The sequence below is a fragment of the Brassica napus genome, chromosome A8, assembly GCF_020379485.1.
Source record: "Brassica napus cultivar Da-Ae chromosome A8, Da-Ae, whole genome shotgun sequence".
NCBI lineage: Eukaryota > Viridiplantae > Streptophyta > Magnoliopsida > Brassicales > Brassicaceae > Brassica > Brassica napus.
Window position 1 is genome coordinate 1,320,411 of NC_063441.1, and position 11,962 is coordinate 1,332,372.

Genomic DNA, 11,962 nt, shown 5'->3' on the forward strand with positions numbered 1-11,962 from the left:
TTTTAAACAAATCAAGTGTTAAACATGATTATAATTATTACCTCGACGTCGTTTGAAATATTCCTCGCTCAACCACCATGACCATAGCTATCTGTAATTTTTGGCGATGAAGAGAAAAATAAAGAGAAATAAAGAAAGAGGACAAAGAAGCGTGTGTGTTAGATGTTACTAGATGAAGGTAGTTTCGTATGTTTCGTAGATAATATATAGTAAATCATACCACATACCTTGTAAAAGCTATGGACTTAATTTTTGTTTTTCATGGTGATGTCCTCCCATTCTCATTTTATATTAGTCTCCCAAAGGTTTAGTTTATATATAAAATTGTTTCCATTTAATAATTTTGCTGCAAAAATGGACACCCGAGATCATTAGAAAATCATCATGCTCAAAATATGACGTATCATCATCTTAATTTATTGGTATTAAATTAAAATTGTGGCTTTATATTGTATTGATATTTTAAAATTTAAATGAAAGGTTACGAAATTATGTAGCTTCCAATGATAGTGTGTTATGACAGAAACCATATAACCAAGTCTTTAGAGTGATGTATTCTTTTTACTAAACAATAATAGTGATGCTCTTTTTAATTTTTTTTCAAATTTCTTAAAAATGAAAACTTCAACATAATGTCGAGTTACTATCCAACTAAAGAAACGACCAAGTTATCTATGGTTTAGTGGTCATTTAATAATTATTCTTTATATCTTCATTTTCACCACATGGTACTATTTTACCATGATGTTAAGAAGGCTAATGTAGGCGACGTATGGAAATAGCATACTGTTACCCCTAGCTACATAGAATCTCTGGTGAGGTGTGTCTAGTAAAAGGAGTGTGCATACTGTTAATACTACGACGAAAACAACCTCAACCAACATAATCTTAACTATCACCTTCATCAATTTATTAATTCAAGGTAATCAATTATCTAATCTCATCTGACATCCTTGTGAGATCACACATTAAATCTTTCATCACACTGCATATTCACATTTCCGCTAATCACTTTTGGAGAAAAGGTTTTGAGCCAGTGGAGAAAATTTGTCGAGTTGTGTTTGAAAAAGTCACTTAGTCACTTTTTAGAAAAAAATTTGTTGAGCCTTATTCAAAGAAATACTGCCAATCCAATTTTTGAAACAAATTTTATCAAGCCAACTTTTAGAAAAGTGTTAAAGCCAGTCATGAGGGAAAACTTAATGCGCCAATTTTTGTATTAACACTGTTTTTTTAATATTTTACTTAAATATTACTTATTTTTTCTTATATTTTGCTTATTTTATTTATATTTTCCATGAAATTTATGAAAACATAATGAATAGCATTCATAAGTTCTTCCGTTAAATTCATAAATATTGTTAAGTACTTTATATGTTGCATATAATACTAAAAATATCTTTTATAGAGAGTGACAATAAAAATTTATGATGAATTCAGTCATATAGCCAAGTCTTTGGATTGATGCATTATATACTGATGCTTTTTCAATCTTTTTAAAAATTTCTGAAAATGAAAAACTTTACCAAATCCATTGGAAGTGTCTAGTTTATTGAAAGAGAAACATTATTTTGAATTAACCTTTAGCCACTATGGTATATACTAAAAATATCATTCACGTATTCTTTATATTTGATGAACATTTGTATTGTCAACTACAAATTATACAATTACTTTAAAACAAATAATATATCATGAAAAACATACTTACACGTTAAAAATATGTTTTTTTAATCCCTCAAATAGAAATACACTGAATCCTTGACAAATCCAAATACACACACACACTGAATGATTTTGTGCAGATCGAAGGAAGAGATCAGTGTAGTCTGACATTGATATTGTAAAAGGTAATCTCATCTCTTTCCCTGAGTGTTAAACTTTTGATTGTGTTTTAAAGTTTGTTCCTTTTCGTTTGCAAATGCAGGTCTCTTTGTACGATCTGATTCGAATCAAAATCGAATCTTTGCTAGTAAATTACAAACCTTTCTCTGCTTTCGTTGATGGGTTACCTTCTTCTTCTGCAATGTATTTGGAACTGAATCTTGGTTTTGTCTTATGTTTCAGTTTTGTGAGAAAAAAAAGTTTGGATTTTTCGAGATCAATGATTGGAATGTCATGGCTCATTGGACTAACACAAGCCTTGAGCTTTTTTTGAGTCTCTATCTACCTCTGCCTCCACAATGCTCACTTCGAATTCTAAAGACAAGGAGAGATCTCTCTCCTTCTTATGTTGCTGGTACTTAGGTCGGAGACGTGTCGCAATGCTGCTCCTTCTCAGCCTTGCTTTTGTTGTCTTTGTCTTAGGTTCCTACACTATCAACAAAGGTTAGTAAGTTTACATGTCTTTTTATTCTTCAATGGGTTTGTGATTAGATATGTGACTTGTGTCTGCAGAGAGTAGTAATAGTCCAAACATTCATCAGAGTATTGAGACTATTGAATTTGGAATCAACCAAACACCACTAAGTAGAGAACTGAGTTCTTTCTATACTGGAGACTCTAATAATGATCAAACTACTAGAGGAAGTGATGTAGACATCATTCATCCTCCTCCTTCACTCCCTTCTCACCATCCATGTGATAGCTTTTCTTTTCCTCCTCCTCCTCCACCTGGACTTCGAAGGCCTGGACCGCGCCGTAAGCTCTCTATCTCTCTCTTACTCTGTTAAAGGAACTCAGTGTTTACCCTTTTTGGCTTGTGATTGTGTGCAGCGTGTCCTGTATGCTATCTATCTCCGGAGGAGGCCTTAGTTCATATGCCAAAGCATCAATTTGAATCACCTGTGCTTAAGAATTTGACATTCATCCATGAAGAGAGTCCTGTAAAACACGAAGAAGGTCAAGGAGGCTCTGAGTTTGGAGGTTATCCTTCTCTTGAAGATAGGACTAACTCCTTTGACATTAAAGAGTCCATGACAGTGCACTGCGGGTAAGTAAGCTTCTCTTGACTTTTAACTCTGTAGTTTCTTCTTTTGTGATTCTTGTTTCTTGTTTCTGTAGATTTGTCAAAGGAACTAAACCGGGTCATCAAACCGGTTTCGACATTGATGAGGATATCCTTCCTGAGATGGACCAGTTCCATGAAGTGATTGTTGCTTCAGCAATATTTGGTAAAAGAAAACATACATTCTTTTAGCTAGTGAAGAACAAAGCTGATCCTTTGGTTCTTTTTTTCTCAGGAAAGTATGATCTAATTCAAGAACCGGTGAACATCAGTGAAATGGCGAGGAAGAACATCCCTTTCTACATGTTTGTTGATGAAGAAACACATTCATATCTCAAGAACACTTCAAGTTACACAGAGGATAACAAGAGAGTAGGATTGTGGAGGATCATTGTTGCCCACAATGTCCCTTACACCGATGCAAGGCGTAATGGAAAGGTCAGAAACAGTGTTCTAAAAATCATTCTAGGCGCCCGTCTAGGCGGCTAATCGAACTTAAGCTAAACAATTTTTTTAGGTGTTCAAAAAATCGATTTATGTGCCGTATAGTCAGTAATCTCGTTTAACTACCGCCTAACGATTTCTTGAACATTAGTTAGAAAATATTTGAGAATAGAGGCTTGAATGTTTCCTTATGTAACAAGTATTAGCATTTCTTACAGATTCCGAAGCTTTTGTTGCATAGATTGTTCCCAAATGTACGGTACTCTATATGGGTTGATGCAAAGCTGCAGCTTGTTGTAGATCCATACCAAATACTTGAAAGGTAAATTAGTCTCTCTCTCTCTTTTCAAAAGTGTTTTGTGTCAAGCCAAAGCTTCATATGTCTTCTGAAATGTTCAGGTTCTTGTGGAGAACGAACTCTAGTTTAGCAATCTCGAAACATTACAGACGCTTTGATGTGTTTGTGGAGGCTGAAGCGAACAAAGCCGCAAGAAAATACGACAATGCATCAATTGATTACCAAGTAGAGTTCTACAAGAAGGAAGGCTTAACACCTTATACTGATGCTAAGCTTCCAATAACTAGTGGTAATGGTTTTCACAAAAGCCTAGATTCTGATGTGTCTTTTGAGCTCAGTTTGAGTGTTTTTTGGTCGTTTTGTAGATGTTCCTGAAGGTTGTACAATCATAAGAGAACACATACCGATCACAAACCTCTTCACGTGTGTCTGGTTCAACGAAGTAGATCGGTTTACTTCAAGAGATCAACTAAGTTTTGCAGTTGCAAGAGACAAGATAAGAGAGAAAGTGGATTGGAGCATCAATATGTTCTTGGATTGTGAAAGACGAAACTTTGTAAAACAGGTAAAAGCAGAAGAGAGAGTTTTGGTTTGTTTTGTCTGAAAAAAAGTGAGGCTTAGCGTGTTCTTGATGATGGCAGGTTTATCATAGAGACGTGTTGATGAACATGAAACCTCCTCGAGCTTCTTCTTCTAAGGTGCTTCCCGAGCCACTGCCATTGCCACGTGGAAAACCAGTCGGTGGTAGAGCCAACACTGGGAAGAAGAGTCCGGGGCAACGTGGAAAGAGGCGTCACCGGAAAGTTTCAGCCGGTGGCAGAAACATGAGATAACAGAGATTTTTCCACTTTTCTTATATTTTTAAAAACCATTAATATTGTTTCTGTGTTAGTATTTGAAGCAATTTTGTTCCCCCTTTGGTTTAAAGAAAGCAATTCAATTCAATTCTATATCGGTTATTGGTATAGTAAGCAGACCGGTTGAACCGAAATTGAAACGGTAAAAAGTTAAACCGAAATTGGAACAGGTGGATATGTTTGGTAAGTCATAGATATTCACGTCCAAGTGGCGACATTGTATTACTGATGCTGTCTTTTCCACATGACATTAAAAACTCGTGGTGAAATATGTTTTTTTTTGTGGTGGAGGTTACCCATCTCAGTACCTCTCTCGTCCAAACACGTTTCACTGTGGAGTTCTGATGAGATTTAGTATATTAATGCTAGTACAATCACACCTGTGGAAATATATGTTTATAGCCAATTCTCCCGAATAGATCATGGGGCTGTTAGTTTTACCATTCAAATAAATCATCTGGATAGAAACGAAAATTTTGTTTGTTTAGAATTTAAATTAGAAGTCATCTAAATGGTTTATCTGTATAAATTTTATAAATTAAGGCTTAATTTTTAAAATCAGCCAGCTAAACCAAACTGAACCATTTGGAATGAAATTTTTTGTCAAAATAGTATAATGTCTCTTATAATCTTGATATAATTAACAGATTACAAACTTAAACCTATATCATTTTGTCACCGCTAAAAATGACAATCAAAAACGCATTTTCCACCAAAACCATAAAAAGTATTTTCCACCAAAATCGTAAAAACGCATTTTTCTACTAAAATCGTAAAAAATAATGTTTCCGAAAAAACACACTTTTTCGCCAAAACACATTTTCCCGTCAAAATCATTTTTTGCCAAAACCGCAAAAATACATTTTCCGCCAAAACCACAAAACCGCAAATTTCATGTTCTCAACAAAACCATAAAAAACAATTTCTCGTTAAAATTGCAAAAAAAAAAAAATTCGCCAAAATTGTGAATATTTATATTCTGCTAAAACCACAAAATTTTATTTCCTCCCAAAACCATATTTTAAAATATTTATCTTTTAGATCATTAATAAAAATTAATATAATGAAACAAAAATAATTCGTATTTTGTTTATCAAATTCATCTGGATGGAAATGAAAAAAAAATAAACATAAGTCTATTTAGATGATTTGTCTAGATGATTCATCTAGATGATCCATCTAGATGGACAAACGAACAATCTCAATCATATTTGGATGGATCATTTGGATGAATCATGTAAATAGATCATCTCGATGGAGATGACAAATGATGAAACGAATATTTTTAAGTTTTTGTCACAAAAAAGTCTCTAAGATTCAAAATAACAAAAATATTTTATTAAAAAAGCAAAATTTCTTATATCCTAGATTTATAAATACAAATACATAAAAAAAAATTTATAGTTTCAAATTATATATTTTAAAATTCGAACTTTTTGTAAAAACATTTTTCATTTGAAACCTTTTCTTCAATTTTATTATTCTTTTTTTTTATTTTTTCAAATTTTATTTTTGAAATTCGAAAATATTTTTTGAAACTATTTTAACATATTTTATTTTTTATTTTTTTTTCAAATTTTATTTTTGAAATTCGGATATTTTTTTGAAACTATTTTAACATATTTTATTCTTGAAATTTTAAATTGTATTTTTTTGAAAAAAATATTTACACATCACTCCCCAAATTCCACTCCTTAACTCTAAATCATGAGTGTATATTAGTTAACACTAGAAGTATAAGTGTATATTTACCTCTTTAATGAAACATTTTGGTCATTTTGATTCTTAAAAAAAATATTTGCGACAAAAAAATATTTTTGGACTATTCGAACGAATTTCTATATTTTTATTTTTGTATATGGATCAATATTTTATATGATAAAACTATTAAATATTTTTTTTAAAAAATTGATGTTATATATTTTTAACTTTAAGTTTTTTTTTTATGTGACAATGTGACATATTCTCCAATATTGGTATAGTTTTTCATGAATTTATTTTACACTCATTGTTAAGTATTTGAAAATTAGTTTAACACCAAGTTATAATGCAAACATTTGATTAAATAATAATGTTGAACTCAGTTAGTTGTTAACCCACTTAAGGAATATTTAAAAAATTGGTATCAAATTATTTTATGATTCTTTTTATTGTTTCAATATATTCAATGATTATAATTAGGAAACTTACACTATCATGAGTTTGGTTCGCTATCAAGAGTTAGGCTATGTTGTATTCTTTAGACCGGTGATCCACACTAGATGTCTAAAGTATGAAAATTGCAATTCAATTGTAAAGATTGTTGACACTTGACGGTATCTAAGTTGACAAATATGGGTTTATATGATATTATTGTTAGGATAATATTAGGGACAATATTAGGTAGATAAAAACATATATTTAATATATTTTAATAAATAATTTAATTTATAAATCACACATCAAAAGAATTGTGATTATTCTAGTAAAAGGTAGATGAGCATCGGAATTAGAAGAATTATTCTTTCTCTTCTATACATAATTTTATTATACAAAAAGTAATTTTAAAATTTCATGGTAATTCATATTTATTCAAACAATATTAGTGAAATAGATTTAAATCATTACGTATTTCAATTATTTTTAATTTGAATGAAAATGTCAAAATAACACTCTTAAACATAGGGAATATGTTGTACTAGGTGGTTGCGGTGATTTCGCGAGTATATTTTTTATGAAACTTATATATTATGTTTATAATTTTATAATTTTGAATAATAATCATAATTATTAAAAATAATATTTTATTTTAAATAGTTTTAAAATAAAAATCTTGATATTGTATAATCTTAGAAGATTATTGGAGATATAGTGTTAATTCTATAAATTTTATTATAAGTTTTCAAAAAAAATTTATGTCATAATTTTTATTAATAAAAAAACAAAGATTAATAAACAATAAGTTATTTTATAACACATTCTATTTTTGCATTATTTTTTCTACCATTTTATTTTATTTAGAAGTAAAATAGTTACAAATAATTATTAACAGTTACACTACTACGTAAAACACATGTATTTCGGTAAACATATAAAACATTAAATACGTAAAAGTATAAAATAACAAAGAATACAACCAAGAATACAAAAAAAAATAAGTTTTATTATTCTTCACTGATGTTTTATAAGCATGTCAATTTTATTATAATCAAAACAATATCAATAGAGTCTTAACTCTAATCTCGTATTAATATATCATTTTTGATTTTCAATTTATATATTATAATAAAACGTTTTATTGATTAATATTATTGTAAAGAATTTACCATATAATTTTATTATAATCAAAGCGATAAAAAATATATTAATAGAGTATATTAACTTTAGTCTCTTATTAGTATAATGTTCTAATATTTCAGTTTTATATTATAATAGATATTTTCATTTACTAATATTATTTTAAAATACATACCATATATTTTCTATTTTTAAATATACAAATACTTTAATCATTTCTGACAGTAATAACTCAATTATACAATCAACATTTGTCACTTAAAAATGATTGAATGTTTTTAAAATTGTATTTGTGACTGTTCTACATTCATTGGAGACATTTTAGAAAAACAATTTATATATAATGAGTATAAAAAATTGTTGGGTTTAAGTTAATTAGTTTTTTTTGTAATCTATAATTTATTGTATCCACTATTAATATAAAAATGTTAAAATCGTTTATATAATTATTTCTATCATACCATATGTATTTATATGTATATTTTAAATTTTTATAATGTAATCTATGATATATAATTGTTTCTATAAACAAATTATGGTAATTCTTCTAACTTTAAAATGTTTAATTGTTTGTATGGTAGTATATATTAGATTAAGTAGTTCTAGGATTAGTTTTCTTTTAAAAACTTAAATTAAATAAATAAAAATTCAAATATCAACAACCAATCAAATTAAGAGAATTAATTCTAAATTTTACCTATAAATGACACATAAACAAAAGTCACTTAAGTGACTTCTCTGATGTATATTACTCTCTTCATTCCTTAAAGTTACATATTATAGAGAAAAAAATTGTTTCAAAAAGATTTAGTTTTTACTTTTTCAATGCATTTTTATTAACTAATTGCAAACTTTAAAAAACTTAATTGCACTAATTTATTTTTTATTAGTTTAAAATTATTGGAAGAAAATAAATACAAAAAATTATACAAATTTAATGTATTTTATTAAAATGCGTGAAAAATATAGAATATGAATTTTTTAGGAACATAGAGAGTAATATTTTCTATTAAAAGAGAAGTACCATTTTTATCTACCATAAAAAATTCATACTAGCCTTATTAGGTCCATTTCATTAATTACATTTATTTAATTATTTATATTAATCTATTAAATAAATAAAGATATTAATAATGAATCAATTTTAACTGTAAATTTAAATTTTACTTTTAGTTATAACAAAATGTTGAAAAAAAATCTAACAAAATCTTTCTAAAAATTTAAAATATTTTTTTTAAATTAATACCATTGATTAATTTCGTAATTAATAATATATACTATTATACATTAATTTATTTAAGATTTTATTATAAAATAAAATAAAATAAAAGTGTATGATATTTTTCAAATTTTATAATTATATTCTATATCTTCTTTATTAAAAGAAATACCATAAAAATTCATATTAGGTCTATTTTATCAATTACATCTATTTGACTATTTAAGTTAATCTTTTTAATATATAACATTTCTGAAATTTTTTACAAATTATATAGATATTAATAAATATTTTTTAACTGTAAATTTAAATTATACTTTTAATTATAACAAAATATGTTGGAAAAAATCTAACAAAATCTTAATAAAATTTTAAAATATTTTTAAATTAATGCATCGATTGATTTCATAATTAATAATATATTATTATTATAATATATTTACTTATAAAATCTCACAATATACTAAAATAAATAACATAGAAAATATATGAATTTGTTTATTTTATACTATGAATTTATTTTACCAAACTCAAAAAATATATTAATATATAATAACAATTAATAATAAAGTTAAGTGTATAAAATAAATCATTTTACATTAATAACATCGAATAAGAAACATAACCAATAACATTATAGATTTACACAATATATAACACTAAAATGTAAATTATATTTTTAAAAGTTTTGCGATGGTATCTGTTAAATATTTATAAAATGAAAATCCGTGCGGGTGAAGTCTGACTGGTGACCACTCGGGAAACAAGAGGAATAGATTAAAAAGGAATGTTCGGGAATAAAATAGCAGGAATGAAAAAGAATGGTTATTCCTTATCACTTTTAATAAGGAATACTTTTGTTCTTTAATTCTCTATAAAAAAAAAGGAATGAAAGGGAATGAGAGGGAATTATTATTCTTTGTGAGTGGTGATTTTTTTCAGAAACGCTAGAGAATGCATTATTTATCGCCGTTCCCTGGTCACCATTCATACTAGTAGAAATTATTAGGCGAGTTTCACGAGGCACATCGAATATATATAATTAATATTTTTCTTGTATTTAATTAAATGTTATATTAATAAAGCCAGTCCATACCCTGTTCCTCCATCGATCAGAAGTAATACTCTGAATCTAATGGCGAAGAAGGTGTTGATGACAGCCAACGGCGACGAGGTTTCCCGGAACATCGCTATCCAACTAGCCAAACACGGTTGTCGGTGAGTTTCTAATGCCCTTGCTCATCCTCGTAGTTTAGTTACGAGATTAATTAACCAATGAGATATCAGGTTGGTGTTGATGGGAAACGAGGCTTCTCTAAGGAGCACTGTGGACTACATACGAGTCTCTGTTGATGGAGCCTTCCCAGTGGAGCTCATTGGAGCCGACATGGAAGCTGATAGTGAGGAAGCTTTCTATGTTGCTGTCCAAAAGGCATGGACTCGTCTAGGATCTTTGGATGCTTTTGTCAACTGCTGTACCTACCAAGGGAAGATGCAGGACATTCTCCGAGTGTCTGAAGATGAGTTCAAGAAAATCACAAAGATCAATCTCACGGCTCCATGGTTTATCTTGAAGGCTGTGGCAAGCATGATGAAGGAGAATGGAACAGGAGGCTCCATTGTCTTTTTGGCTACAATAGCTAGTGCTGAGAGAGGGCTTTACCCTGGAGCTGATGCCTATGCTACAGCCGCTGCTGCAATTCACCAGCTGGTTCGGGTATACATCTTTTTACATCTCCTAGTCTACACCTAGTTCTGAGATTTTGGAGGCTATAGACCATTTAGTATTTAGTAAACGTTCTAATAAAAGTTATTTTTTAAAAAAAAATTAGAGATCTATATTTATATAAATTATTTCTTAAATTTAGAGGTCTTAGGCCAATGTTCACTTGTTTATGTCCAAGACTGGCCCTGTAATCTCCGGATTACACTTGACATACATGTTTTATTTATTTATTTGTGGGGTTTCAGGCATCAGCCATGAGTCTAGGGAAGCACAAGATAAGGGTGAACATGATCTCGAGAGGTCTGCATCTTGGCGATGAATATCCAGTTTCAGTGGGGATAGATCGAGCGCAGAAGCTGGTGAAGGACGCTGCTCCTCTTGGCCAGTGGCTGAACCCGGAGAAAGATATCTACTCGACTGTGATTTACTTGATCAGCGATGGTTCATGTTTCATGACAGGTACCACTGTGATGGTGGATGGAGCACAGTCTCTTACGAGACCACGTCTCAAATCCTACATGTGATTTGGTTTTTATAAAGCTGCTTATGATTGTATTATTACTTTCTTGAAAATTTAATGGATCAAAGCTTGAATAAGTACAATGGTTTTAATAAAAAGATGCTTTTGACTAATATGGAACAAGCTAGGAAAGTCAACGATCTAACATCATTTGAGATCCCTCTTTTTTTTTTAAGTTTTTGAATGAATACTTGTTGTTTCATCTAAAAAAAAGAATGAATACTTGTTAAATAGAATCAACTTCGGTGGATACACGTGATAGACATCATTTTGTTACTATATAAACAACACATGCTGATGTAGTGTTGTCTGTTCAGAGATATAAATAATAATGATATTCTTAGAGTTCTTCTAGATGCTACCTTGCTATTGTTTTACCATTATTTCAGAATTCCCAGTCATTGGTTTTCTTGTCTTTGCAATTGGTTTGGAACTATTGAAAGCGTCATTCGTAAAAGAAAAGGAGTTTCATAGCTTCTTCCTGGAGGCTCTAAGATTTTTTTATCTGTTATTTCATGGCGAGTTTTGTTCCAGTGGAAAATTGAAGTCTTGGTTAGGAATGGTCTAAACAAGCTCTTGGACACATAGCTTTTGGGGTCTCTTGGTGTTTCTTTCTGTCTAAACAAAAAAAACAAGTATGATTGTTGGTTGATCATGGTTTTGGACCAGATGGTA

General features: G+C 29.4%; 2 protein-coding genes across 2 annotated transcripts; both read left to right on the forward strand.

The window, feature by feature from the left end:
- Positions 1-1,729: 1,729 nt before the first annotated feature.
- Positions 1,730-4,639, forward strand: LOC106360433 (probable hexosyltransferase MUCI70). Its single transcript, XM_048738453.1, has 11 exons — positions 1,730-1,850; positions 1,928-1,972; positions 2,068-2,328; positions 2,398-2,640; positions 2,716-2,932; positions 3,004-3,113; positions 3,183-3,385; positions 3,610-3,713; positions 3,791-3,978; positions 4,055-4,254; positions 4,331-4,639. Exons 3-11 carry the CDS (start codon positions 2,184-2,186, stop codon positions 4,520-4,522), a joined length of 1,602 nt encoding a protein of 533 aa, XP_048594410.1. The 5' UTR covers positions 1,730-1,850; positions 1,928-1,972; positions 2,068-2,183; the 3' UTR covers positions 4,523-4,639.
- Positions 4,640-10,036: 5,397 nt separating this feature from the next.
- Positions 10,037-11,400, forward strand: LOC111213546 (carbonyl reductase [NADPH] 2). Its single transcript, XM_022715334.2, has 3 exons — positions 10,037-10,259; positions 10,329-10,758; positions 11,013-11,400. The coding sequence occupies exons 1-3, from the start codon at positions 10,177-10,179 to the stop codon at positions 11,289-11,291; spliced, it is 792 nt and encodes a 263-aa protein (XP_022571055.2). The 5' UTR covers positions 10,037-10,176; the 3' UTR covers positions 11,292-11,400.
- Positions 11,401-11,962: the final 562 nt, after the last annotated feature.